This window comes from Amblyomma maculatum, chromosome 8, assembly GCF_055883805.1.
Source record: "Amblyomma maculatum isolate TAMU_Amacu chromosome 8, ASM5588380v1, whole genome shotgun sequence".
NCBI lineage: Eukaryota > Metazoa > Arthropoda > Arachnida > Ixodida > Ixodidae > Amblyomma > Amblyomma maculatum.
This window is the reverse complement of record NC_139351.1, coordinates 33,636,910-33,664,702: the sequence shown is the minus strand read 5'-3', so window position 1 is coordinate 33,664,702 and position 27,793 is coordinate 33,636,910. Positions and strand designations below refer to the sequence as shown.

Sequence of the window (27,793 nt, the reverse complement as noted above, 5' to 3'; positions counted from 1 at the left end):
CCTGTGGAAACCTTCAATGACAAGTGCTAGGCCTAGAGTGAATTTTGATTGTTAGGCCCTGCGGCATGCTTTCTTGAGTGCGAGGTGAATTTTGCTGCAGCATGTTTGAAATTTTCGACATGCTGAGCGCTTTTTTTGTGCCCTTGGGAGAAGTTTCTTCAGTTTGAAAACCAAATCGAGGGAGCGCGTAGCCTAGCGGTCGTGCAGTCGCCAAGCCTGTAGCGAGTGAGTACGGCAGCCGCGTGGGTGGTCCGACTTTTATGTAAATATTTTCTCATCTGTCTCGCGTTCCGACACACCGTCCGGGACGGTGGGCGTCGGTCGCAAATCCGCTTTGTGCGGTGAGCGGAGTAGGACCAACCCACTGTGGTGATATCTCCTCGCGGCTGTGTGCGCGTAACCCTTTTTTTTTTTGGGAGGGGGGGGGAGTTCTTTTTCTTTTTTTTTAAGGCGGTCTTTGTCACAGTGGATGTTAGGCCTAAGGCTTTGCACCACTTCAGAAAAGAGGACCGCCGGGTCCGTGGTGTTGTAGAACGGGAGCACATTGCTGCCCACTTGTTTTGATTTTTTTTTTTTGTATCCTACCACGAACTGAGCATTCTCGTTCAACTCAAGAAAGGGCTTTGTTCACTTGAACTTTGCGTTTTACAGCTGCATGACACGCTTTGCTTGCGAGCTTTGTACGGAGCCAACGAGGCCCGTGCGTACGCCGGTGCCCCCTCCCATGACTTTCTTTAAAGGCATGTGGACAGCGTTCTGGTTACGCAGGTTCACCGGAGCCACCCAGGCTTACTGGCCTCTGCACATCGTCTCGCTGCCGCCTGTATCCTGTTCGGCACATCCACCCGGGGCAGCCGGGGCGAGACCAGTCAGCAGTCACATCTGGCTGCGGATATCCTAGCCTGCAGCTTTCAGCCGGGCACTGTGGACACGTGGTCCACTTCCCGCGATCCCTGGTGTTGCGCCGTACCAGCGCCTGACTCGGTACTCTCTGTGGCGCCGCCTCTGCGGACACCCGGTCGCAGTTTTCGGCCGGGCCTGCTGCGTACCAAGCTGCACACACTGCAGCCCACGTGACATGCCAGCCATCCTGCGGAAACCATGTTACCGTCGGCGCACCGCCGAAGTCTGCGAGGACGTCGTCGGTGCTACCTCTGCTGGAAGCTCCTGCCTCAGGTGAAAGTTCATGAAGACATATCCATAGCATGTACTTACAGGAGCGTGGGACAATATAAGGTTGGGGGGATGTAAGGAACGATCTCCCATCGTCCCCTTTATTGTCGGCTTTTCCCCGCGGTAATTACTCTAGCTATCGCGGAATGGCACCAACATTGGTGGTTAACATTATAACTATCGAGAGATGGCGCCAGCGTCGCGGCAGCACAAGCGCCACCCCTGAGCTTGTCAGCGCGCACGCGGAAAAAGCCAACTCCTCTCTCTTCGGCATCGGGACGTGGACGCGAGCGGACGTCTTCTCGCGGCACTCCGCAGTCGCCAGCGAGGTGAAGCCTCGCGGGACTGATCCCGCTTGCCCGTCTTGCCTGGCCTCGGAGCTTATTCCCTGTCCTAGCGTGGGCGATCATTCGCCCGTTGCCCTGCTGGTGAGTCAGATGACCTGTATTAATTCGCGTGTTTTATTGCTAGCTGGCGTTGCTGTTGCTGCAGCTATAAATGCGTTTGTTGTTAGCACGTGTTGTTCCTTTGTTCCCAAGAGCACGGCCCGCAGTGGTCGGCGTGCGCTTGGTAGCGCACGCGATCACAGGATGGGGTCGGCGGTTGTGACAGTCAGCCGCGATTAAGCGGGGAAAACGTATTTATCCCGCTATTAAAAAACCCCACAAGGTCTATACCTATGTGCTGTAACTATGCGTTACTTTGTACAAAAAAGGGATACATCAGGTGAACCTTGGCCCCATAATATTCCTGTGTCGTTCGTGGAAGGCAACTTTTTACAGTGATTTAAGATTTACAGTTCAAAAGTGCCACTAGCTATGAAAAGTGCCAAAGAGGAACAGTTCAGATTATAATTTTTGCTACCTGGGGTCATAAAAAAAAAAAAATACAACCTTTGGAAAAGCATGCATGATACTGTATGAAAATGTATGGGGCATAAAAAGCTTCTCTTATTTGTGAGCAGAAGCTACTTTATATATTTCTCTCCAACGCTGCTCACATTTTCTAAATAACGCTGCTCACATTTTCTAAATAGAAGTTTGGCAAGCTTAAACTTCATATCTGGCTCCTTTCTAATGGCAATGCAAGCTGAAGACTTGCTATTTCTAAAGAGTGTAACATTTAATTGAATGAAACAGTCCACGAAACCTCTTGAAACTCTAACACAAACACAGCAAGCAAGGTGTCGGTTGTGAAAAAAATGAGCCGCATTTACAGAACATAAGTGCTTCATTTACAACATTGGAACAAAACGATAATTATGTAGGCCAAATCATTCTGTAGTTAACGGTGGTTAAAACCACATATTGAGCAGCACAAATCGCCTCAGCACATTTATGCAGAACAAAGAGCTACTCTTATTCATGAGCACAAGCTGTTACATATTGCACTCCAAAGTCGCTCACATTGTCGGATTGGATGTCGGGCATGCTTAAACTTCATAGCCATCTCCTTTCCGAGGGTCATGCAATCCCAAGGCTTCTGTCACTAGTTTGTAAAAAAAACTTTTTTGAATTAATGAAACAGTCACAAAAGCTGTTGAAAGTAACACACACCAAGCAAGATGTGAATTTTAAAAATATAAAAGGCCTAAATACAGCAGCCACATTCACAGAACAAACACAACTGAATGCATTATTTACAGCATTCAACAATATGAAAAAAATATATATTGTTACGGATGAGCAAGGAAGATGAATTGGGCAGTGGCGTTGACAGGAGCGCTCGCGCTAAGCCCGGCAATATTTCATTAAACGTCATCTCACGGTGATCCAACATTCTCTCCCTGTTCTCTGTTCTGTTTTCATCGGGATGCCGCTTTGTAAGATTTGGTTAGAGGTGCGAGGTGCTTCATCATCACCCTCCTCAACCTGGCCCGGAGCTTCGGCGCCCTGCGACTTGTTGCTCCAACGGCGAAACCTTTAGGAGGCTTCGCATGGCTGTTCCCCAGCTTGTCGGACCCAGCAAGACCTCCGCCCCGTCCCCCCGCCCCGACAAGACAGGACGAAGGAAAAACTGACCTGAGACGCCACACATGACCGCAAGACACAAGGAGAGACCCGAAGGACTATATGTGACCCCACTGACCAGATGTGCCGACCAAAGACATCACGACCCAAGGCACCACTGAGTTGAGGCAACGTGCGGCCCGATATTGTCCTGGGCCAAGCTTCATCGGGAATCGTCGAGCCGGCAAGCCGTTCTATTTTCCTCCCCTTCAATCATCCAGACACACCCATCATCATGCCATGGAATCATCAACATCGGTAAAGTTCCTCGTCCACGATCGTGACGATCGCTCGGTGGCACCGGATCATGTTACGGACGAGCAAGGAAGATGAAGTGGGCAGTGGCGCGAGCAGGAGCGCTCGCGCTAGGCCCGGCAACTTTTCATTAAACGTCATCTCACGGTCATCCAACATCCTCTCCCTAGCTGTTCTCTGTTCTGTTTTCATCGGCTTGCCGCTTCGTAAGATTATGTACCCCAAATCATGCAGTAGTTAACAGTGGTTAAAAACAACATGAATGTTAAGAATTGCACTTATTGGTTTCAGAAGGTGGCTCTCATTAAACGCAAAAACTCACCGAGCAGCAGGCTCAAGCCGGCAGCTATTCTATGACTTATCATAGAACAAAGAGCAAATCCACCAGCCTGTATATCTGCCACAATAGCACTACTACAAAATGGGCTAAGGGCTCAACTGCTGGTAATTCTTACGCAACTGGACCACATGGTTTTTCTGTTCTGCGAGTAAGTACTCTATGGTCTGTACATCCATGTCTTGTGGCACAGTTTCTAAGACTTGCTGCGGCCTCTTCGTTAGTTTCTAATTAAGTTTTACTGAGCCCACCTTGTTGGGTGCCAGCTAACCTCAGGCGTTTTCACCAATACAAAGAGAGATGCTTATGCTTCATAGATATCAGGTTCACAAAACCTTTCGACAAGAAGCGGCCGTTCAGAAGGTACATGCTCCCGAGACATGGTCTGTCAATGCAGTTTCAAGAGAGAGTCTGCACTGCTCTGATGGCTTGGCCTTTTTAGGTGCGGCTCGGGGGTCCCGTTGCTTCCTCATCCGCGGACGCTTGCGTGGCATGTAGTCACGCTGTACGGAAGATCTCGCCAGAGCAGGTTCGTGGTCTTTGTTCTTTCGTATTCTTTGCCTAAGAAACTGTTCCAAAGTCCTCGTTACTGCAGCTTGAACTAAATGAGGATGAGGAGGAGCTCTCAAAATGCATCTTGACAAGTGGCTGAACCTGGATGACTTCGTTAGAAACCTTGAGTACTTCAGGATCTAGCATTCTTGCTATGTCATCACTCCCGGCAGGAAGACTCAACAAGGGTAAAGAGAGTACGCCTCAGTTCGCAAGTCGAGCCAACATTTCGACAAGTGGACTTGTCTTCGCCTTCCCCGATCTTGTTTTCCGAACTGAGCAACGAAAAAGACCAAACCATTAACTCCTTTGTTTCATGCCGCCAAAGATGCTATGAAGTACACTTTTTGAATTCGCGAGGGATTTATTTAAAAGAATAATTTCGCCTATAGGGGAACGCACATTATTCTTGTGCCAAAAGCCAACGCATCACAGTGCTTGAAATGATGCAGCACGATGCCACCTCTGGGCACTTGGGAGTGGCCCGAACATTCCTCTACTTCCATCGATGTCACTGCAAAGGCGCGTGACAATATAAAACTTCTTGTGAAGGACGGAAATATTGGCATTTTTTTGAAGCTAGAGATAATGAAACAGCACGAACACTAAGTTGAGCAACACAGCGTTGTGCTGTAATAACAGAATATATGTAGATTCCGCGTTCCATTCTTTCCGATGGATACTACGAAAGTAACTGCATTTTTATATACCAGGTATGTATCAGAAGAAATAAGGTGCCGTTTACACATCCTTGCAAATACATATTACGAAAGGATTGAGCAGATATGGGATCATGCCGATATAAACATACTGTACGTAGATATGGTTGAATGTTGGTATCTACAAAGTAGAAACAAGTGGGCCACAACACAAAAGGCGATTACATCCGTAGTGGAATGTTTCTAGCTATGCCTCTGCGGAATGGTTTTCACCGTGCAGACATTTGACCAGGAACTTTCGAGGTTAAAGAGGCTGAAGAACCCTGCAGTCTCGCGAGATGGGCGCTGAAGTTGCAACGGCACGCTTACGCCTTCGAGTACCGTCGGGGCAGTATAAACAAGCTGGCCGATGCTTTATCGCGCGCACAGTAGAAAGCTGGCAAGGTATATGTACTATGGTAGCGAAGGCTCCGTAGAAGCCCATACGTGCAAAACATGGCGGTTCATGGGCTCCAGCGACCAATGAAAATTGGGGGGCCATGACGTCAAATGACGTCACGCATATGTTCACTTTGGCGAAAATTATAAAGTTTTTTTTTTAAAAACGCCGCGTTGCATTGACGAGCCTGTCTCTTTTGAAGGTTGTTGCCTTTCAGCGCGCACCCACCTTTGCCATCTAAAAGAACTAGTTTCTGTTGTTTACGCACGCCCTTGTTTATAAGCATTTGCTCCGGCACAATGAAAGTGGTTGGCAAAGGTAGCGACAATGAAAGGCAGCAATATTTCCAAATAGAGACCACGCATGCAAATTCATAGTACAAATACTGCTGCAAGTCATGCAAGTACTTTGGCCATTTACTTCGTCCCTCAGCACAGTAAGGTGCGGTCCAGAAACCCTGGTGCAACAGGGCAGTCGTGCCCAGTTCGCAACAGTTTACCAAGTGAACAATTATGGTTTTCATATCCATGGTTTATTGCATCCACCAATAAAATACAGCAACAAATCACAACAATAAAAATGCATGTTGCAGACAGCACAAACAGTAGCGCTGTTTAAGTGGGCTAATCAATATCAATGATCACAGCCGAGGCATGGAAAAAGGTTTGAAGTGCCTGCCACAGAACGAAACATGCATGCACAGAAAACAAAGCTATGACAGCTGCAGTTGAAATAAAAATGTCACGAATTAGTAGGTGCATCAAAACATACGTGGAGCATAGAGCACTGGGATCACTCTTCACATTTAAATGCTTCGGCAGAAAGTATACAGCAGTTTTCAAGGCAATTAATTGCAAGGTTGCACCAGTCCAGACAGCTTTAGAATCAACAAACGTGCTTACACAGAAGCATTAGAGCATGCATTGAGTCTGTGTGCAACCTCCAGATCTGCTCACCGGTGAAAGTAAGCCGGGAAGCGGTAAGACACCTACGGTAGATTCCACGCTGTCGCAACGTGCCACAGAGCATCGCTTCCTCACTTTGTGTGGGCTCATCTTTGTGTGGGCGCTAAGCGCAATACAATGCTGCAAAAAGACATCGAACTGCCCGCACCACGAAGGGGACGAAAGCAAAAAAAAAAAAAAAAACTGCTGCAGGGTTCTCACCAAACGGCGACAGAGCAGCGACCGGCAAGAACATCGAAATCTTCGCAAAAGGGGCATTTTAAGACTGTCGAACTAAATTACGCTTTCCCGGGCGCACCAAGGCCCGCACCACAACAGACGAGTAGCAGACAGAGATAAGAAACCATTTCGTGCTGTTACGGCAATTACGGGAAATTTAAAGCACGGGACGGAGCAGCGTCTGCTTCACGACAGCCATTGAGGTGTTTTTCCCAATGTTGGAAAGGTGAGAACTTTGAGCTCTTGTAACTTGGTGGAACAAAATATTGCGACGTACATTTTCATATTTATTTTTGCCTACGACTTGAGCATTGTTTGAATAATTTTTAGCATTTAGCAAGATCTCATACAGTCGAAAATGCAATGTAAGGTAACCCCCGCACCTCCACCACGTGTAAGGTAACGCGAAGGTCGGACTTGGGGGATCAGGCTTTATTGCAGACCTGAAGCCTTGGTCGCACACTGCAGCCAAACACACTCCGCGATGACGATGGGTATCTCCAAGAGGGAGCAGGATGAAGATGAAGCAGCACGTTCAGCCGTGTGGAAGATTAAGCGCCACACAGTGCTCGCACTATATATATATATATATATATATATATATATATATATATATATATATATATATATACGTGTGTGTGTGTGTGTGTGTGTGTGTGTGTGTGTGTGTGTGTGTGTGTGTGTGTGTGTGTGTGTGTGTGTGTGTGCGTGCGTGCGTGCGTGCGCGCGCGCGCGCGCGCGCGCGGCCGGGTGGTCCACCAGTTCCATTTGCGCAACCAATTCAAACTTTTAAAATAAATATTTAAACGTATCCGGAGGATACAGCTGGCGACAGCTGAAAATAAAGCCAGTATAATTTAGTAGACAAGGACAGTAAAGGTCAGGTTCATTTTTTTTTTTTCTGAAGTTCTTCGGCACCTCTTCAAGGTGCTCGTCGATTTGGCGGGCGACGTGTAGTTCACACACAGTGAGAGACGAAGGATGACGCACTTGAAGTAGTAAGACAAAGTTGTCTTTGAACAAAAATACGAAGTACACAAAACTTATTTACAAAAGACAGAGAGGCGACTACATTTCACAAAAGACTGAACGAAAACTAAGCACAACTCCACGATCTGATACACTAACAGCAACATGGGCTCATAGCTCTCTTTACGACTTCTAAGCCAGGGCCTGCCGCTAACGCATTGTAGCTTGGTCGACAACCAGAACCGCCGATAGCCTTGCGGCGCACTCTCAAATAACCGGCGCCGAACGTTCGAGACGCGCAGGAAGAGATGGGATTCTCATGTAAACTAGGTCCTAAAAGAAGAAGGCTTGATGCAGGAGTTAAGTTTACTGCATGTAAACATACGTAGCATAAAGAAAAACTAAGATCACAGAAAAGTGAAGATGTAATTGTCCTAACATAGGTTAACCTAGATGCAACCCGACAAAACATTTACAGCCTTGTTGAGCTCTTGTTACACTTGGTGTCGAGAAAACAGAAAGGGAGGAGTGATTGTATTTGTTAACGATGCCTGGCTGTCATACGAAATTCAGGTATCCATAGACAAGGCAGAAGAAATGGTTGTCTCTCTTAACAAAATGAATTCAACTTACACTGTATGTGTAACATACAGATCACCCAGCAAAAACATTTCTGGAAGAACTTAGCTCACTACTAAAAACACACATGAATGAGAAGCAATTTATTTTGGCGGGAGATCTAAATATAGATACAATGCAAGAGTCAAAGAGGGTAGTCCGAGACTACATCTACTGGCAGGATTTGGCTTAATTCACCTTATATATAAATGCACTAGAGAGGAATTTTTAGGATCCAAGGTAACTACGTCGTGCATCGACCATATAGTCGTTCGAATGGCAAACATTGCTCTTCAGGAGTAATTAGAACGAAACTCGCAGATCACTACTTTGTGGCACTAGTAATCATGACAGAAACTTGTCAACATGACGGCCATGAGAACATAAGACCTATAACCAGAAACATTTTAGATAACAGGAATGTAGATAATGCAATTCAGAACAGAGACTGGGATGACATGTTATCTCTGGACCACATGGCGTTGTATAATAAATTTCTTGCCAAGATGCACCTAATATATGCAACATCGTACAGATCAGTCAAAATTAAACAAAGAAAACCAGACAACCGATGGATAAAGCAGGAACTCTTGGAGTTATGTTATGTAAAGGATAAAGCTTGGTCTGCCAAGCTTTATAACCCTGAAAACACCGCACTTAGACGAGAATTTCGCACATTGCGAAATCTGGTAACAGCTAAAATGCGATTGGCTAAAAGAAGATACTTATCCAACCAGTTTGTACAGAACAGAGACGATGGATAAAGGACATGGAAATTAGCAAACAGTTAAATGGGCCGTGTAAAACGGGCTACGATTGAGGAGAAGATTGAAAAAAGCATTCCGAATAAAGGAACACAGTCATTGTACGAGCTGTTAAAGACACGTTCATTCACGCGACAAAAAGCGCCTAGACTGCAAACCGATATGTACATGCGCACGAACAGCCTACCTTCCCGAGTTAACAGAGGCTGACCTGTGGAACATGATAAGTAGAATGAAGACGTTCAAGCCACCAGGTTTTGATAATATCCGTGTGCGCGATATTTACTGGAACTTTAACATATTAAAACGTGTGATTCTCAAAAAATTGAACGGCATATTAGAAACCGAAATAAAGCCCAGAGAATTAAAAATATCGATAGTGAGGCCTGTGTATAAAAGCAGAAAGTATATCAATTTCTATTATATTTGCCTTGGCGCATATTTTGTAAAAACACGTGGGATACGTTATGCAGTCTTTTTGCGAGAAGTATTCTCTAAACAACCCGGCACAATACGGCTTCACAAAGGACCGGAATACAACAACGCTCTTAGAAGAATTTTCGGATTACGTTAACACCGCAATTGAAGACAATCACCTTACACTAGCACTTTTTTTAGACTTATCGAAAGCATTTGATACTATTGATCACGCATTAATGTTTGAAAAGTTGGAAAACATAGGTTTCCGGAGGCTATTTCATCAATTCTTTCAGGGCTATTTCACAGGTAGAGCACAGTGTGTTAGAATTGATGACAAATACAGTGAAGTTAAGATGATAAAATTTGGTGTTCCACAAGGAAGTACACTGCGACCATTACTATTCAATATGTACGTCTCTGAACTAGGTTTTTTTAGAAATTAACGTCCAGAATCTTTCTGTATGCAGATGACACAGCACTAGCCTTTTTCAGCAGGATATATGCAAGACTGGCTTGCCCAAAATTCAATATATTGCCAGGCATGCGCACAGAAGAGGACAAGGAAGTGCAACCTGGGAGACGAGGCCTTGTCAGGTTACACGCCTTTTGCCTCGTCTTCCACTTTCACTTGAAAGGAAAAAATAAAATGAACTGAACTGAACGAAGAGGCTCTCCAGAATAGAGGATGAGGAAGAGGAAGCTCACCGTCTGTTGGTTAGTGCACCAGGATAAGGTGCAGTATCACTCTGTAAATAAACTTAATATTTAAACCGGCAAAAGCAATGCTTCTCTGGTTTAGAAACCCGCAGAAGCGGATGATAACGAGTCACTTTTTTTACATGGCTCGTATTGTGATCCGTGCACATGTAATGTCATGCCGTTTGAACCTTCGATAAAATATATTCGAATAATATTTGATGAGCACATAACACGGAATAATAATGTGCAGTATATATGTAACCGGTTTAGATCTGTTTCCGCGATGATGTACATCAGAAGTAAGACTTCGAAGCATCTAAGGCTCATCATATTCAAGGCGCTAGCTGAATCGATTATAACCTAGCTACGGCCATAGCCTCCTTTATACTTTCTGCGCCTGGCAGCTCCGCGCTCCGCGGCCGTCATTGCCTCTCCTCCTCCGTTGGGAAGTTACGCCGCTGGCTGCCAAGAGATGGCGACAGCGACGTAGGGTCACCCGGCAGCTTATTAGCAAACCATATCCCGTAGGAGCACTCGAGCAGACGACGCTCTGGCGCGTGATTCCTCTGAGCAGCGCCACCAAGCGACAAATAGTGGATATACTGTCTAAACGAATAAGAACATATTTAAAGCCCACCGTTCCCGTCGTTTTGGCGGCGCAATGGATTAACAACACGCATCTCTTCACTTACGCCACTTAAACGTGCGGTCGACTCCTGTGTTATATTTTTTTCTGAATATTTTTTTCAATTGTTTTCACTGTAATTATATCCTGCCTTCAGTGAGTGTATGTTACCTTTAGGTGGCGTTTACACACACATTTAAGAAAACAGTCGGTATGACAACAGTTACACTAAGCAATTACCTTTCCCACAGTCATTTCCTGCCTCAGTGAGTGTATGTTACCTTTAGATTGCGTTCAGAGACATATTTCAGCAACAATCGCCCTTTACAGTGAATGTATGTTACCTTTAGGTTGCGTTCACAGAGATCTTTCAGTAACAATCGCCGTTTAACTCGCTGAAAGCGTCGTCTGCTCCAGTGCGCCTACGGGATATGGTATGGCAATACGCCAACCGGCGAGTGCCGGGTGCGCCGCGTCGCAGAGCAGTCTAGGCAGCCACGTGCTGTTGATCTCTCGTTGTTTCGTGGGCTATTTCGCATTGTGCAAGGTCTTGCTTTTTTCTCTGCCTTCAGATGCTACAGGAATGCAGCATATATTGTACCTTGGAAAGAAAGGACCTTGGAAAGAAAGGAGAAGTTACATTATCTCACTTTAAGAAACTCTACGAGATGCAGAAAGATTGGATTGTAAACCTGTGAGGAGTCTAACCAGAAAACGTTTTTTCAAACAATATTGAAAAAATGAACGTCAAAAGAGCTGTCTTTTTTCTCCAGGTGTTACATCTGCTCTGGAGTTTTTGAAAGAGCACGCAGGACAAAGCTGCAATATGTCATTTGCCTATGCGGGACCAACAATACTGTTTATGAAGAACATCCATCGGTGGTTCCTACTGCATGACACCAGCAACAAACAACAAGAGGCACTTTGACGACAAAAATGATTCTAGGCTGGAATGGCTAGAAGTTCAGTTCAGTTTAGTTGTTCAGTCGTGTCCGACTCTTCGTGACCCTATGGACCATGTCACGCCACGCTTTCCGGTCTCTCACTATCTTCCTAATATCACATAACTTCATCTGCAGTGCCTCGAGGATGCCATCTAACCAACGCGTTCGCTGCCTACCCCTTCTCCGGCGACCCTCAACCTTTCCCAACATCAAATCTTTCTCCAGCGACTCCTCTCTTCTCATCAGATGACCAAAGTAGCTGAGGAAACGCAACAAGTTAAATAGAACGCTTAAAAAGCGACTGGCCGGACTGCAGACGCAGATACAACAACACGCAGAGGAGGTCTGCCGGTGTAATTGGAGGCAAGTTTGCGACGGACTCGCCGGAAAACTGTCCACCAAGCGAGCTTGGCAACTTCTGAGACATCTCATAGATCCAACACAGTCCAAATCCGCTACACAACACCATGTTACACGCCTCTTACACACACACAATAGCGACCCGGACGCTCTCATTGACACACTTCAGCGAACATACACCTCACCCGGCACATCCGACTCCATGCCCCCCTACTCAGGAAAACCTAACCCGGAATTAGACGCTGATATTTCGAAAACGGAGGTAAGAGCGGCCCTTCTGACGCTCCGCACAAATTCAGCATCGGGACTGGACAAAATCTCCAATTCTATACTCCGCAATCTTGATGACAAATCAATCACACAGATTACAGATTACTTCAACAAATGCTGGTCGGAGGGCACCCTCCCCCAGTCCTGGCGACACGCCAAGGTAATATTTATACCAAAACCGAACAAGCCTCTTAAACTAGAAAACCTGCGACCAATCTCGCTCACCTCGTGTCTCGGGAAACTTTTCGAGCACGTGGCACTTGCGAGATTGACACTTCACATGGCGGACAACGACCTTTACCCACACAGCATGGTGGGATTCCGCCCCCATCTCTCCGCTCAGGACGCCATGCTGCAGCTCACCCACGACATCTTCGACCCGGCTGTCCCGGGCCACAAAAAGGCAGTCCTGGCTTTGGATCTGTCCAAAGCTTTTGATCGCGTCGAACATCAGGCGATCATGACTGCTCTTTCTCCTCTGAACATAGGTGTACGGATGTACACTTATGTCCGGGCTTTTTTAACGGACCGCATGGCTGAGGTTCATTTCGGCCCCCTTACCTCCCAACCCTACACCCTCAGGAGCGTCGGTACTCCACAGGGATCCGTCCTCTCTCCTTTCCTATTCAACGCCACGCTCATTCCACTCGCCCGGAAACTGTCCACGATACCTCATCTTAGACATACCCTTTATGCGGACGACATCACACTGTGGACCACACACGGTAGTGATGGCGACATAGAGGGTACCTTGCAAAGCGCCGCATCCCTCACACAAGAACACGCCCAGAGCATCGGACTCTCATGCTCCCCAGAGAAGTCTGAGCTACTTATACTTCGACCCACGACCCGCGGATGCCCCACCACACCGATTGTTATCGAAGTCGATGGCCGTCCCGTCCCAGAGGTGAATACGCTCCGGGTTCTGGGACTTCACATCCAGAACAACGGCAAAAACACATTAACTCTCAAGAAACTAAAGCGGGTGACAGGCGCGATATCGCACCTCATCCGACGAGTTTCGGGCCATCACAGAGGCATGAAGGAGAACGACCTATGTCGTCTAATTCAGGCCTTCGTCCTCAGCCGTTTTTTATACACAGTCCCCTATCTCCGACTCAACAGGCAGGAAACGGACGCCTTGGACGTCATGTTGCGCACGGCGTTCAAGACGGCCCTACATCTCCCAATTAATACTTCCACAGAACGCCTTCTACAGCTTGGCCTCCACAACACAGTTGGGGAGCTTGTGGAGGCCCATCGCCAAGCCCAATACTTGCGTCTCACCAAGACCTCCACCGGTCGCCATATCCTGGAGACTTTAGACATTCGTGTCCCAGCGAATGACCCTACCCTCCTTCCCATACCTCGCCCCCTCCACCAAGACCTTCTCATCAAGCCTCTCCCTCGCAACATGCACCCCCAGTATAACGAGCAACGCCGCCGAGCCCGAGCAGCGGCGCTCCACAAATACTACGGCTCCGAAACGGACGCCGTATGGGTGGACGCCGCATGCACGAATGAGGGAGCGGTATTGGCCGTCACAAATTCCTTCCTGCAGCCTGTTGCTACTGTCCCCCTCCCCTCGGTCACCTCCTCGGAGGCAGCCGAGGAAGCAGCCATCGCCTACGCGCTTGCACACACGGAAGCACGCTACATAATTTCCGACTCGAAAACTGCTCTACTAAATTTTGCGCGTGGTAGAGTTCACATTTCTGCATTCAGCATACTGAACTCGCCCGCCACTAACCCACCCCGCTATGTGGAGCTGATATGGGTGCCTGCGCACTCCGGGAATCCCGGTAACGAGGCCGCCAATGCGTTAGCCCGAGGTTATTTAAACCGGGCGCCGGCGGCCTCCGATCCGGGATTCACGCGTGATCGCATGCACTCCTTCAGTGAGCTAACGCAGGCCTATCGGGCCGAGCGACTACTCTATCCCCCACCTCACCCATCTTTAGACAACTACCACCAGACGCTCTGGCGACGACTACAAACGCGCACCCTCCCGTCTCCTTATAGTGCGTCTCGCCACCACCACACCCTCACCAATCCCTCCTGTACCCTTTGTAATAACCCCAACGCCACCCTCGCCCACATCCTGTTCCAATGCCCGGCGGATCCTCCCCCGCGGGGTCTAGAGCACCTTACCACCTGGGAGGACTGGGAGACCCTGCTGCACTCTGAGGACCCGGTTCGGCAGAAGATCGCCACAGACTGGGCTGCCGACGTCATGAACCATAGAAACATGAACGTTTGAGTGTAGTGGGGCCGTGCGGGGGCCCAGGGGCATGCATGCCCCAAACTCCTCTGTTTTAATAAAGTTATTACCACCACCACCACCCAAAGTAGCTGAGCTCTAGAATTTGACCCTCCAATGAGCAGTCAGGGTTTATGGTCGACAGTATCGATTGATTTGATCTTCTGGCAGACCTGGGAACTCTCAAGAGTCTCCGCCAGCACCACAATTCAAACGCGTCAATTCTTCGGCGGTCAGCTTTCTTCACGGTCCAACTCTCGCATCCATACATCACAACTGGAAAGACGATAGCACGAGTTATACGGATCTTGGTTGCCAGACTAATGTCTCTGCTCTTTACTAGGCGGTCAAGGCTAACCATTGCTCTCTTTCCCAGAAGCAGGCGTCTCCTAATGTCATGGCTGCAGTCTCCTTCCGAGGTAATCTTGGAGCCCAAGAAGAGAAAATCTGTCGCAGCTTCCACTTCTTGTTCATTGATGCTCCAGGACTTGATAGGGCTTTCCGCTATATATCGACACACTAAAGAAAGATGCAACTTATCCTCGTGGCTTTTTCAGAGCAGAAACGTACGAGGCCCTTCTGCTCACAACTTACTCGACTATTTGCTGCATACGCTATCTGCTAGCTGAGAAGTTTTGTTTTGTACTAACGCGGAAATTCAGCAGTGACCCAATTGAAGCGCTATTTGGAACCCTGAGACGGTCACTGGGATGCAACGACCAACTTGACGTGCGGTCAATACTCTCAGGACTAGAAAAGGTCTCGAAGACGGGAATTGCCGCGACATCTGAACACAGCAACGTGCTCTGTCATGAGAGTCACCACAGCACTGGACTTAGGACTGCAGGGCTATGTGCGCTTGGGAGCAGCGATGAGCTTCCAGAGGCTGCTTTGGAAGCCTTGGGACGCTTAGATGTGCAGCATGTCCCTGCTTCTCTCTACCTTATTTACAGCTGTCGGCTACGTTCTATGTAGGTGGCTACATTGCTCGTGTAATAAGTGAGCATATGGAATGTGAGCAGTGCTGTTTACTCACAACAAAGCCACCTACTAATAACCCACTCGAGCTGTTCACGCGATATCAGGACCGAGGTGGGCTGCTTTACCCATCTGGCGCATTACTCTATGTCTTAGACACTCTGCGGCTGTTTGTGGAGAGAACCTTAAAAGAAAAACCAAAACTGCAAAATCCACTTAGAAACCTGACCGACGCAGCTGTTCCAGCCATCTGCAAATCAAACTTGCTAAAGTGCCCCGTCAGTGAGAGCAGTCACCGTCAACAGTTTTCTCGACTTGTGGCAACAAGATTTATCAGACCGCTACTGGTGAACTACGCCTCGTCGATAACTAACAAAAATGATCTGTATAAGCCGCTGTTTCAGCAGAAGCCACTTTCACGAAAAGTGATGAAGTTGTAAAAGTGGTTACTCTTGTAGCACAGCTGCTGTTTCCAAATGTGTTAATAAATGTTGGTGCCTTTCTTCTTAAATTTTGTTTCACCGTAGCATAGACTAGCATTGCAATTTTGCTGTTACCATTGACGCTATCGGAGCAGTTATCCAGGTTTTCGAGCCCTGCGCGCATTTCTGGAAAGTGCCTCACAAAAAATGTTATAGCATTAGGGTCATTGTCAGCAAGTACCGCGATCACTTGCAATGCTTTAAAAATGTCGGCCTTAGAAGTAAATATACTTAATATGTACGATTCATGCATAATAGTTGTTATCCCGCAAGCGAATAACAGCGCTCCCGCCCCCACGCCTCGATGGATGGATGGATGGATGGATGGATGGATGGATGGATGGATGGATGGATGGATGGATGGATGGATGGATGGATGGAATATAGGAGCGTCCCCTTTGAAACGGTGTGGTAGCAGTAGCTATCATGCTCATTTTTCTCCCTATATCTTAATTATTAATTTAGCTTGGGTAACTAGACCATCATTCCATCTATTAAATTTTTGTTTCTACATTACTAACATTATGTCACTTCTCTGCTTTTAGGCCACCAATCTTCCAGTCGTTTTTTGCTAGTTTCCACCGCCGGTTTATTCACCCGACCACTGGTTTCTCTAAACCCCAGAGCTTCAAGAACAGTTACTGCGCCTGCACCAACTTCCGGGTGGATACCACTACATTCGAGTATAATAAGGTCAATTGCTTCACTGGATCGAGTTACCACATACAGCACATGCGTCATCTTCATTATTAAATTTCTTTCTGTAGCTGCGTGTTCTAAGGCACCCTGATCTAGCTTCAAAAAGTAGGGCACTGCCTCTTGAGTTATCAAAGAAAGCTTCCTTCCTGATCTGCATTTTCCACTTTCGGTATAATTCCACACTCTGTTTCGTTTCCATCGAAATTATCCAATTTTTACCTTCTGTGTTTTTCACCTGTTGCTTAATGCTCTTTATTTCTCCATCCCTGTGACTAGCATACTTACTAGTTAGTTTCCTAGTTTTTTTCCTCCATTGTCCAATTTCCTCAGGCGTTCCTCATATAATATTTTACTCTGCGCTTCCAGTACTTCGAAAGATGCCCAGCCCATATCTGCCTGTACCGCCTCATTTGTAGTTTTGCCGTGGGCACCTAGTGCTAATCGTCCAACGGCTCTCTGATTTATTTCTAATGTCGACTGTACCTCTGATTTTAGGCACAAAACCGCATTTCCGAAAGTAAGTCCGGGCACCATAATTCCTTTCCAAATACCCCTCAACGTATGCTAGCTCTGATAGGTAGCATACGTTGAAGCCAGTATATCAATCGTATTTTCTAGTTGCGCCCGCCAATGTTAGCTAATTAAAGCAAAAATAAATAAATTGTAGCTGGATTTTCGGGGAAATAGCCTAAGGACAGCTAGCCAAAATGCCGTTCCGAGCTTCGGTCGTCAACCCAGTGATCTCGCGCTGTGCGCTGGCGATGCGGCTGCCGCCGCTGCTCATCTTCCTCTTTACAAAATAAACGTCCTCAAAGCACCTTGAACCATTGCACCTCTAGCTTACACATGTACTTGGTTACAAACTTCTCTCGACACGCGACCCCTACGCAGACTTCTGCTCAGTGTTAAGGCGATGGCGGTTATACTTTGCGCCAGTACAGCAAGCCGTGTGCAGTACAGCTTGATGAAGGACATGTCACACGGTTAAATCCATCGCAACTCTCAAAGCAGTATATCTTGTGCTAGTTGCCCATGAATGGGCATAATGTTTCTATACTACTCTGTCATTTCAAGAGAGCAATGCGCGCTCTTATACCAGAAAAAAAAATGTCCGACCTGAAGTAGGTCTGGTGGTGCGTACAGTGCTCTTACATTTGTGTAGAATATTAGGAATGGTATGCTGAAAGGGGGGCTGAACATATACTATATTCTGTCACAAAACTATATATTACATGGCAAAAACTGTTTAAAACATACATTCATAAAACAACTAACAGAAATTAGTACATTCTGTAAACTTGGCAACAGGATTCAGGATGAACAAAGTTTTGCAAGCTTTTTTTTTTCTCTTGAGCTTGTTTTTTCAAGTTCATGGTTGCAGCTTTGCAGTGCTGCCTCACTCTCATGGTTAATAAATAGTGCAGAATTTGTGCGATGACCTCTTCTTTGTGCTGAGCACATGGAAAAGTCCAAGGTCTTTGTGTCAAGCACATGCTCCACTGTTTCCCAGTATACAGACTGACTGTCGGCATATTTTGCAAAGTGCTCCTCAGCTGCTCTCAACAGCTCAAAGAGATTCACGTTGGAGTGCAACAGTCCACCCCTGCTCTTTGTGTTGGTCAGGGATGCTTCAGCAGAGCTGTTTTCCGGAATGGTAGACTTGCGCTGTATACTTTCCGTTTGCTGTGATAACATCCTCACATTCCCAGTCCTCAACAAGAATCAGTTTATCAAGCTTTTCTTTTAGCTGATCAATGAAGCCAGGCGAAGAGTTGCTTGCACTGCCTAGTTCGATCAGGGCTCTGAAGTGGCTTCTCATCGACCACGCAGCAATTCCCAAACTCGGGAGGCTGTAAATGGACATTGTATTGTACAGTTGCAAAAATGTTGGCATTGAAGGATGGTCATTCTGGCTTCCAGCAAGTCTTATCTTGCCAAAGAATCTTTCGATCGGATCTTGGTTCATTTTATTTTTAAGAACGTATCTGAACTCGCACTGATGCAAAAGAACCTCACAAAGCTCTCTATTAGATCTCAAGGTAACTGGGAGCCCTTCAGCGGTGCTTTTTGTCAGGAACATATCTTTCGTGATATTTCCACTCTGCAGCTCTTTTTCCCAGTTATCCAACCATTCTACCCCACGTGACAGAATGCCTAGGTCAGAGCCCTGCTTTGTGACACCTTCATGAGGAAACCGCCGGTTCAAAGCATCGAAAAGATTATTAAGAAACAATGTGAATTCTTGCGTGGCTTCAGTGTCTCCCAGACTGCGCACACCACGGTTTCTGTAAAATTCAATACCTGCTACCATCGAGCGACTGAACACTTGCGTGGCAAGCTTTACCCGCATCTTTTCACAGTTGCTTGGATAAATGTGGGAATCTGTTATTTTTGGACACATCTTCAGAGCTCCAACATTCGCTTGGTCTTCTTTATAAACTGCTGCATAGTCCTCCCACCTAATCCAACGTCCCTCCTTTTTCAGGTACCTTTGTTGCAAAAGACGGTTTCTAATGCATTTAAAGAGGTGTGGAGCATCAGAAAATGCAAAAACTTTTCGTGTGGGGTGGCTTGGATGTGTGAAGGAGTTCTGGCAGGCTTCTAGTGACCCACTTATACCCAGTGTTCGCAACATAGTCCTGTTTGTCGAAGCTCCATCATAAACAAACCCATGAATTTTTGCTCCAGATTCCTCCATAAGTAAAATTGCCTGAAGGAGCAACTGTGCAAGAATAGTACCCCTCGTGGCACCTTTTGCTGCAAAAACACCTATTGGCTGAGCATAACTTTCACCAAAAGGGCAGAACATAAAAACAAGAGCATTGTCTGCAAGCTCGCTACTGTTTCAGTCGCTGATGCTAGACCGACGTAGGTCATTGTCTTTGAGTTGACAGCCTTGCTTTTACGGACTTGCGTCTCATCAAAGATGATAATACCGTGCCGCTTGAAGTCATCTTTCTTTTCAAGTTTCCTTTTTAAGGCTATGAAGAACTTACTATCAAAGCCTGTTTTAAGGCCCACCAATGAGATGTAGCGGTGTATTGTTCGTACTGAAGGCAAGGCGAGAATTTCACTCTCCATCAAGAATCTGTATCCTGCAGGCGACCTAATATGGAGGAGAAGGCAGAGCAAGATCCAGTCATCTGAGTATCTTCTACCGTTTTTGAGCGAGCTTTGCCTGCAGCTACACACTCTTTCAACACCAGCTTTTGCGCTTCAGGAAGGTTTGCTTCTCTGGAAAGGCGTTCGAGTGTTTCATTACTGATTTCTAGTAGTTTTGATTTGCAGTTAAGCCAATTCTTGTTCAAGATTATGTTTTTGTTTTTGAAGCCGCACTTTCGACTTGTAGCAGGCAATCCTGGCGCGCCGCAACATTTCAATGCGTGTTTTTTAACGCGGTAGCGTTGAGCTCGTGTTGCAGAAAAGCCGGTGTCGTCGGCGGCGTTCGCCGTCAGCGATAAATCCCGGCATGCACTTCATAAATAAAAAGCAACTTCCAAGATAAGCTGGGTGGGAATCGAACCAGGGTCTCCGGAGTGTGAGACGGAGACGCTACTACTCAGCCACGAGTTTTTTTTTTCTTTATTTTACTCAGCCACGAGTTCGATGCTTGAGAGCGGTACAAAAGCGCTTCTAGTGAATGCGGTGTTGCCTTAGAAACGTGCCGTAGAACGTTATACTGCGGTGTATATCGGTAATTATGAGCATGCTACTTACAGAAGAAGCAGTTACACGAGTAGCGAAGTACGTTTTCGCTACATTTCTTCTGCGCTCTGCGCACATGCAGAGCCATCTTGCGGCAAACACAGAAGAACCCCTCCTCGCAATGTGCGGCGCAGCCCCGACACGTGGCGCGCTACTCGCCCCTGACGTTTCGCCGTGCACCCTCGCGGGTTGTAGAATCAAGCGTCTTTCCTTTCTTTAGATCACTATCTTCGCTCACCCGCTTCTCCCCTTCGGGCCGCGCGGGTACCGGTGCGAGGATGCCCCAATACCCTTGCGTTTAATAAGTTTTCTCGACGAGGTGCAATAACGCTATCGCGTTCCACTCGAAGGCGAAGCTTAAGCGTCCTCCAAATTTTTTCGATGGACTGGCCGGAATGCGAATGTGTTTCAGTTGAGAATTCTTTTTCTTTCGTGAGCATGAATACGAAGTACATATTTTAACTTAGCACATGCATTGCAACTTGTACTCTCTGTCACTAGTGGGCAACTGTTGTGCCGCCAGGTTCCACATTTGTCAATATATGCGCACTCGGGGCTTATATTTTTGTACATTTCACCACTGGGACCACCTGCACACACATGCATTTCATGAAAGACCCGCACTGCACACTCTATATCAGCTAGGGAATTCATGGGCAAACCAGAACTTATGGTCTGTACGTTAACAATACGGCCATAAACAAAACATTTCACTGACAAGGAGTCATTATGTGATGTGGTTACTTCTAGTACTTTTCTATGAAAAGGCGCCTGGTTACTCTCTTTCGGCAATTCTAGCTCACTGAAAACAACAGATTTAACTCCAAATCTGTCAGAAACTTGGACTGCCCAGGCTTCACTTGGGAGTTTAAGGCTGGATGCACAGCATGACAGAGCGGAAATTGTCATTTGCTGTCCTCCGTCCTGGAGGAACAGGGACTCGGTGGGTCGCTGCTCTTGCGTTGGTTCATGACTTCTCTCTTGCTGCGTAGTTTTTTTCAGATGAGGAAGAAATTTGTTGCTGAATGAAAAGATACGATAGAATCAGGAATGTTTTTGCCGTCCCAACTAAGCCAAAGTTTCGTTTACGTCACCTATATTATGTCATTACTTCTCTTAAACAAGTCACTGTTATATTTCTTGCTATTTTATTATTTCTTATTAATCTAAAATTTTCCTGTTACCAACCTCTTCTTTAACGCCTGAACGGCGCTGAAATTAAATAAATAAATGTTCACTTTCCGGATGCCACCTAATAGTGAGCAAAGCTTATGCGATTACTAGCACACTGTGCTATTAGATGTCCAATGAGATCCTGGCTAATTAATTATAATCAAATAAATATACTGAAGGGAAGAATCGTATCGTATTTACGATAATTTCGGCTCAGTAGTTATTGTAGAACAATATCATGATTTGTTGCGCCTAGTGAGCTTAGATGAGGCGGCTGGAGGAATGCCACCTGAATTTAAAACAGGAAATTACCTTTTCAGCTGTATGACTAGGTGCGTCGGCAGTGCATGTGCCACTCAATGTGTCAGTATCGTATTGAAAAGTATCCTCTTCTTCACGTGGAGCGGGCGCAACGCTGTTGAAATCCAAGCGTGGCCTCTTACAAGGCGCGTCTGTTGATTCGGCATCAGAATGTTTTGAACTCGTTGTGTCAACCAGCAATAAACGGTGTATTTTCAACGGCCAGGTGTAGCTCTTCAGAAGCATTCGACGCTTCTGGCTGTCCTTGCTTCTTAGGCTTGTGAGAAGTCGGCGGCAGAGCCTGCCGTTTCCGCGGAGGTTCTCTCGTTTCTTGCTGCACAGTCAAGTATCCTGGGCAGTTCGGGAAAATGCTAGGCACAGCGTCGGGTGAGAGCACCGGTTTTTTTTTTTTTTTTTTGTGCGTGTAGAAGGACGTTCTCCTTGTATTCCGCGTGATATGTTGCAGAGATCACTTCATTCGGGAAGTGCTTTGCGCACACGTGGTCGGTAGGCTGCAAAACTCTATCTGCTCTCGGAATCGCCCGTCGCCACTTTTGTAAACGTTCGGGTTCACGCGGAGCCTTGAAAAGCGACACACGCTCCGTACAGGTCCGATACCCCGACTTGCAATTCGGTAGAAAGCACTTCTTGCCCATTTTGAAGCGCAGCAAGGCTGAGCGCAACTAATTGCACTCGGCGTCACATGCCGCGGCGTGGTATACGTTGAGTGAATCCCAGCAGAATACCAATCAGCCGAACAATGCACTCACTGGACTCACAGGCACAACCAAACACTTTTCGAGAACCCTGAGAAGCCTTCACACACACACACACACACACACACACACACACACACACACACACACACACACACACACACACACACACACACACACACACACACACACACACACACACACACACACACACACACACACACACACACACACACACACACACACACACAAGCGCGCACGCACGCACGCACGCACGCACGCGAGTTTCAGCAAGTACACCCTGCGCGTGGCGTGAAAATTTCCGAACGAACGCGAGCGGGCAGCGCGGGCCCCTGGGCTCCCAAACTAACGCGCCATCTGTACCCTTGCGGCGAAAACTACCGCTGATTCAAGGCTCTCTACGGGGAGCGGCGAGTGTCAGCACCTAAATTATTCTTACACCGTGGGTTGGACAGGAAAACCAAAGTACTAAACGAACGTGAATAAATTTTTATTTCATTTGATTTGAGCGGAAACAGCTTAGCGCTGCTAAATTCATGCTTACCCCTCTGGTTCGCTAGAGAAGCCTAGAAATTTATCGAAGCCGTCGGCGGCACGATTGGCCTCCATAAGCCCAGGTCCGCGCGGTGGGATGTACGCGGGAGTAAGCGTACCTTTCCGCCCATGTCTGCGGCGGCAAGGAGGTGCAGCGGGTTGGCCGGGATTGCGCAATCGGCCGAGCCGCCGCCTGAAAGTAGTTCGGACCTTCAACCTGCGCCGCTTTCTCCTGTATGCGCGCCAAAACGTTCGGAAACAGACCACCGCCACCTTACAGGGACCTTATAATTTATTTTCCTCGAGCTCTCCAAAAACGCGTCGCTACCATTGACTCGAGACCTGGGATGATGCACCCGATGTACAATATGCAAACGAGCTGCCACTATATTGCAACCAAACTGCGTCAGTTCTCCAGGTCCGTGGTGCAACGACACAGATTTCAAACTCGCTAACAACAAGGTGAGTCATTCACGGACTACGTATTCTATTTTGAAGCGATCAATGTTCAGCTATGTCTCTGCGGAAGGGATTTAAGATTTGCAAAAAAATATGGGTATATTTTGAAAATATCAACCGTTTGCATTTATCGATAGATATAGCTGCTGCATTAAAACAGCAGTCGCTTTTCCTAGCAATTTTCTGCTTGTTAATATGTTGCGCCAATTACGTGGGTATAAGGAAGACATAAATGGCACTTATCTTGGTTCTGAAGAATGCTACCATATGCGTTGCAGCCTCGACTGCCGCATGCGAGAAGTGGTGAAAGGCCGGAAGTCACAGGTTCTGAAAACACAATGTGCACGAACGGACTGGCTGCACGTTCCTTCAGGGCTAGCAGGTCCTAGCTTTTGAAACAAGGAATACGTGTTCATGGAAGAAGTGTATATGAAATTATTGAAAGCTCAAAATGTGAGAGATGCCTTTTAATATGCATGCGCTTCACATGCCGTCTTCGCCAGGAGGCTAGTTGTTTGAATCCGTACAAGGCATTTAATGCAAAAATATGCCATGTACATAATGGGCACAGAACATGGAATGGAAAAACTGGAACCTTCGATGTGGGAAGTGTCCGCGATGGTGGTATTTGTCTTGATATACATGGCCTGCACAACGTACTGCTGCGCAAGGCGGCTAAAACGCTGGCAAATGCGGTCGTACGTCCGTAAGATACCAAGATGACCAGCCGCCTCAGTATGTATGTTTTGGGAAACAACAAGGAAGTCCTCAGCGCCATCAGGTCCATATTGCGAAGGCAGACCAGCTGAAGGAATGGATGAGGAACAGTGGTACTGTGCTGAGCGATGACCAGAAGCATGAAGAAAGCATAAGGGTGCTTGTGAGCAAGCTCAGCTCCTCGGCCAAGGAATCTCCCTGTTAGAGGTCCCTTGCGCCTCTTGCACGTCCCATGGGGGCTATGCTATGGCCGCGGCGAGTGTGACACTACAGAAGCTTATCATGCCAGCCTCGTTCAGGGCCGCTCGGCTGATCCTGCTCTTCCGGATCAGTTGCCCCATGTACTTTAATAGGCTCAGGCCAATCGCAAGAAAAATTTGAACACCTCATGTTGATTTGTGTAGCCGCTACGCCATCGCTCTCATTTCCTGAGACAGCGATGTTTGCGGACATTTAGGAACAGAAGAACCAGAAGATCCCAGTGTCTGTGTGCTAAACATTGGTAAATTTCCCCTATTATTTTATTCCAGACTGGAGCATATCGAGCCCCTGCCTGAAACCTCGCGTTTCCTGGAGTACATGGCTGAACCGATCCGGAAGAGCAGGACCTCAAGAGCGCTTTAAGCATGCTAACGTCCATAATAGCCGCGAGGGCAACTGCATGAACCAGTATCAAATGCACAGGAAGGAATTTTCATGGAGGAGGATGTATCGCCTATGTTGTCTATACTCTCAGACATTCGTCTCACGATATATGAGGGCTATAATAACCGCAAGGGAAACTGCATGAACTAGTATCAAATGCACAGGAATTTTCATGGAGGAGGATATATCGTTTATATTGTGTATACTCTCAGACATTCGTCTCACGATATATGAGGGCTAGACTTGCACGCTCGACAAGAGCACTGCGCCATTTCAATCAACATAAAAAGGCATCTCTTTATGCAGCGAGGTTAGATACCTATATGATGTAGGCATAGAAAATGGAATGAAGTCACTATTCCTTGAATACCGGAATTGCGACAGTGATTATGAATGGAGGAAGGTATGGACGAAATAGCTCGGGAAATCTTGGATGATTATATGTTTGACATGGCCGATAACGAGGAATTCCCTATCGAAGACAGCCATGACAACTCCATGCTCGACATCTCTAATGATGAAAATCAGAATAATACTGAAACTTCGAGGCAGTCCCCGAAGGCCACGTTGTCGACGACTTTCTCGGTGATGACGGTAGTAACCGTGTGATCTGCATCATGAATGAAGAGTGTAACGTCGAAGAATTCAGTGAAGTTGATATTGGCGACGTTTCCGACAAGTATATAGTCGGACCTACTACTATGTGGATGAAGAAGCTTATGTCATCGACTTTCATTATGATGACTACCAGAACAAGGAAGACTTGGAAGTTCAGCAGGCACTGGGCGTTCCTCAAGCGACGACTCCGACGGCTCCAGTGCATGCATCAGCAGCGATGAACTATGCTGGTGCATTACGTCTTCCTGCACCCCGACGCGACCTCCCAAGCCCTCGTCGCTACCATCCTACCCCCAAAAGCCGCCCCTTGGCCCCCGCCCGCCAAGTCTACCAACAATCTTCAAACCCCAGGAAATGCGAAGCCTGGAGGACATCTAACAACCGACCGCTCTGCTTCCATTGTGCTGAGGCAGGACACATCCTTCCCGTACAGGTGAATCAGCCTCCGTGGTTTAGCTGCCGACGCTCTACGACCCCATTCTGGCCAGCGACCGCAGGTAATCGACTCCCTGCGCAGAGGAGAGCACTCGTCGGCAAGGCGTCTGTCACGCCTTGCCGAGCTGCTCACATCGCCATTCGCGACGGCCTCCTGTATCGCCGTAACTACTCAACTGACGGTAGGAAGTGGCTACTTGTCATCCCTGCTCACTTGAGGTCGGAAATTTGCGCAATCTTTCATGATAACCCACACTGCGCTCATGCCGGCGCCTCTAAAACGTACTCACGACTGCGTCTTCGCAATTATTGGCGTGGTATGTTTACTTATGTCCGCAAGTACGTCCGCTCGTGCGCCCACTGCCAACGTCGCAAGTCTGGCCCTCACACCTCAGTCGGCCCCATGCAGCCTCTTCCTAGCCCCTCGAGCCCTTTCGACCGCATCGGGATCGACCTTTATGGACCGCTTCCATACACTGCTGCCGGCAACCGCTGGGTTATCGCAGCCGGCGACCGCCTGACTCGCTACGCTGAAACCGCGGCTTTGCCTGAGGCTACGGCATCCCATGTTGCATCCTTCATCTTGCACCATTTCATTCTATGCCATGGTGCACCCCCCGAACTCTTGAGTGACAGAGGACGTGTCTTCCTTTCGGCGGTAGTAAAATCCTTATTGCAAAAATGCAACATCACTCACCGGCCTACTACGGCATAACACCCACAAATGGCTTGACGGAAAGGTTTAACCGCACCCTGGGCGATATGCTCTCCATGTAGGTCGCACCAGACCATTCCGACTGGGACCGGCTCCTACCATTCGTAACGTATGCTTATAACACCGCCACACAGACCACCACTGGCTTCTCACCGTTTTTTCTCCTATACGGACGTGAACCTTTCTGTTGGAGACGATCCTGCCTTATCGGCCAGAGGAATCCGAATGTACCACTGTCTGAAGCTTCCAAACACGCTGAAGAATGCCGTCGGCTCGCTCGGTCTTTGACATCAAGAGAGCAGGGACGCCAAAAGTCGCGCTTCGACTCTGCTCACACTCCTGACATCTTTCAACCCGGCTCTCTCGTCTGGCTTCGCGTCCCATCTACGACTCCCGGTCTCTCCTCCAAACTTCAACCCAAATATGATGGACCCTATGGGATCCTTGACCGCACTTCCCCAGTCAACTATATCGTTGAACTCGTGAAGTCACCCTCTGATTTCCGCCGACGTAACCGCGAAACTGTGCATGTGGGCCGCCTCAAACCATACTATAACCCGTCTGTGTTGTCATCACCTTGAGCCGCTAGGATGGCTCGTCTTTTCGCCGGGGGTAATTGTAAAGAGGAACATGAGTTTAGGAGGCATGCGCACCGCGAGCGCACGGAGCGAGATCGTGCTGTTGAAAAAGACGCCTCGGACTGACGATCCAAGATTAGGCTAAGAAATCTCGTTACAGAGCAAATGTTTTCAGCAGGGTATATGCAACATAGTATAATGGTTTGCCCAAAATTCAATATATTTAAACCGGTAAAAAACAATGCTTCTTCGTTTTAGAAACCCGCACAAGCGGATACTCCTTAATGAGTCAGTTTTTTTACATGGCTCGCATTATTATCCGTGCACATGCATAGTATCAAGCCGTTTGAACCTTCGGTAGAATATCTTCGAATAATATTTGATGAGCACATAACATGGAATAATCATGTGCAGTATATGTGTAACTAGCTTGAAGCACCTAAGGCTCATCATATTCAAGGCGCTTGTTGAATTGATTATA

The 27,793-nt window shown here is 47.3% G+C and overlaps 1 protein-coding gene across 1 annotated transcript in view; it reads left to right on the top strand.

The window, feature by feature from the left end:
* The window catches only part of LOC146180868 (uncharacterized), a 46,624-nt gene extending 32,019 nt beyond the window's left edge, over positions 1–14,605 (top strand). Inside the window, exons 5-6 of the mRNA XM_084575671.1 lie at positions 769–823; positions 11,907–14,605. Coding sequence (XP_084431797.1) covers positions 769–823; positions 11,907–14,537 — 2,686 coding nt within the window. The 3' untranslated portion in view covers positions 14,538–14,605. The remainder of the gene's footprint in view (positions 1–768; positions 824–11,906) is intronic.
* Positions 14,606–27,793: the final 13,188 nt, after the last annotated feature.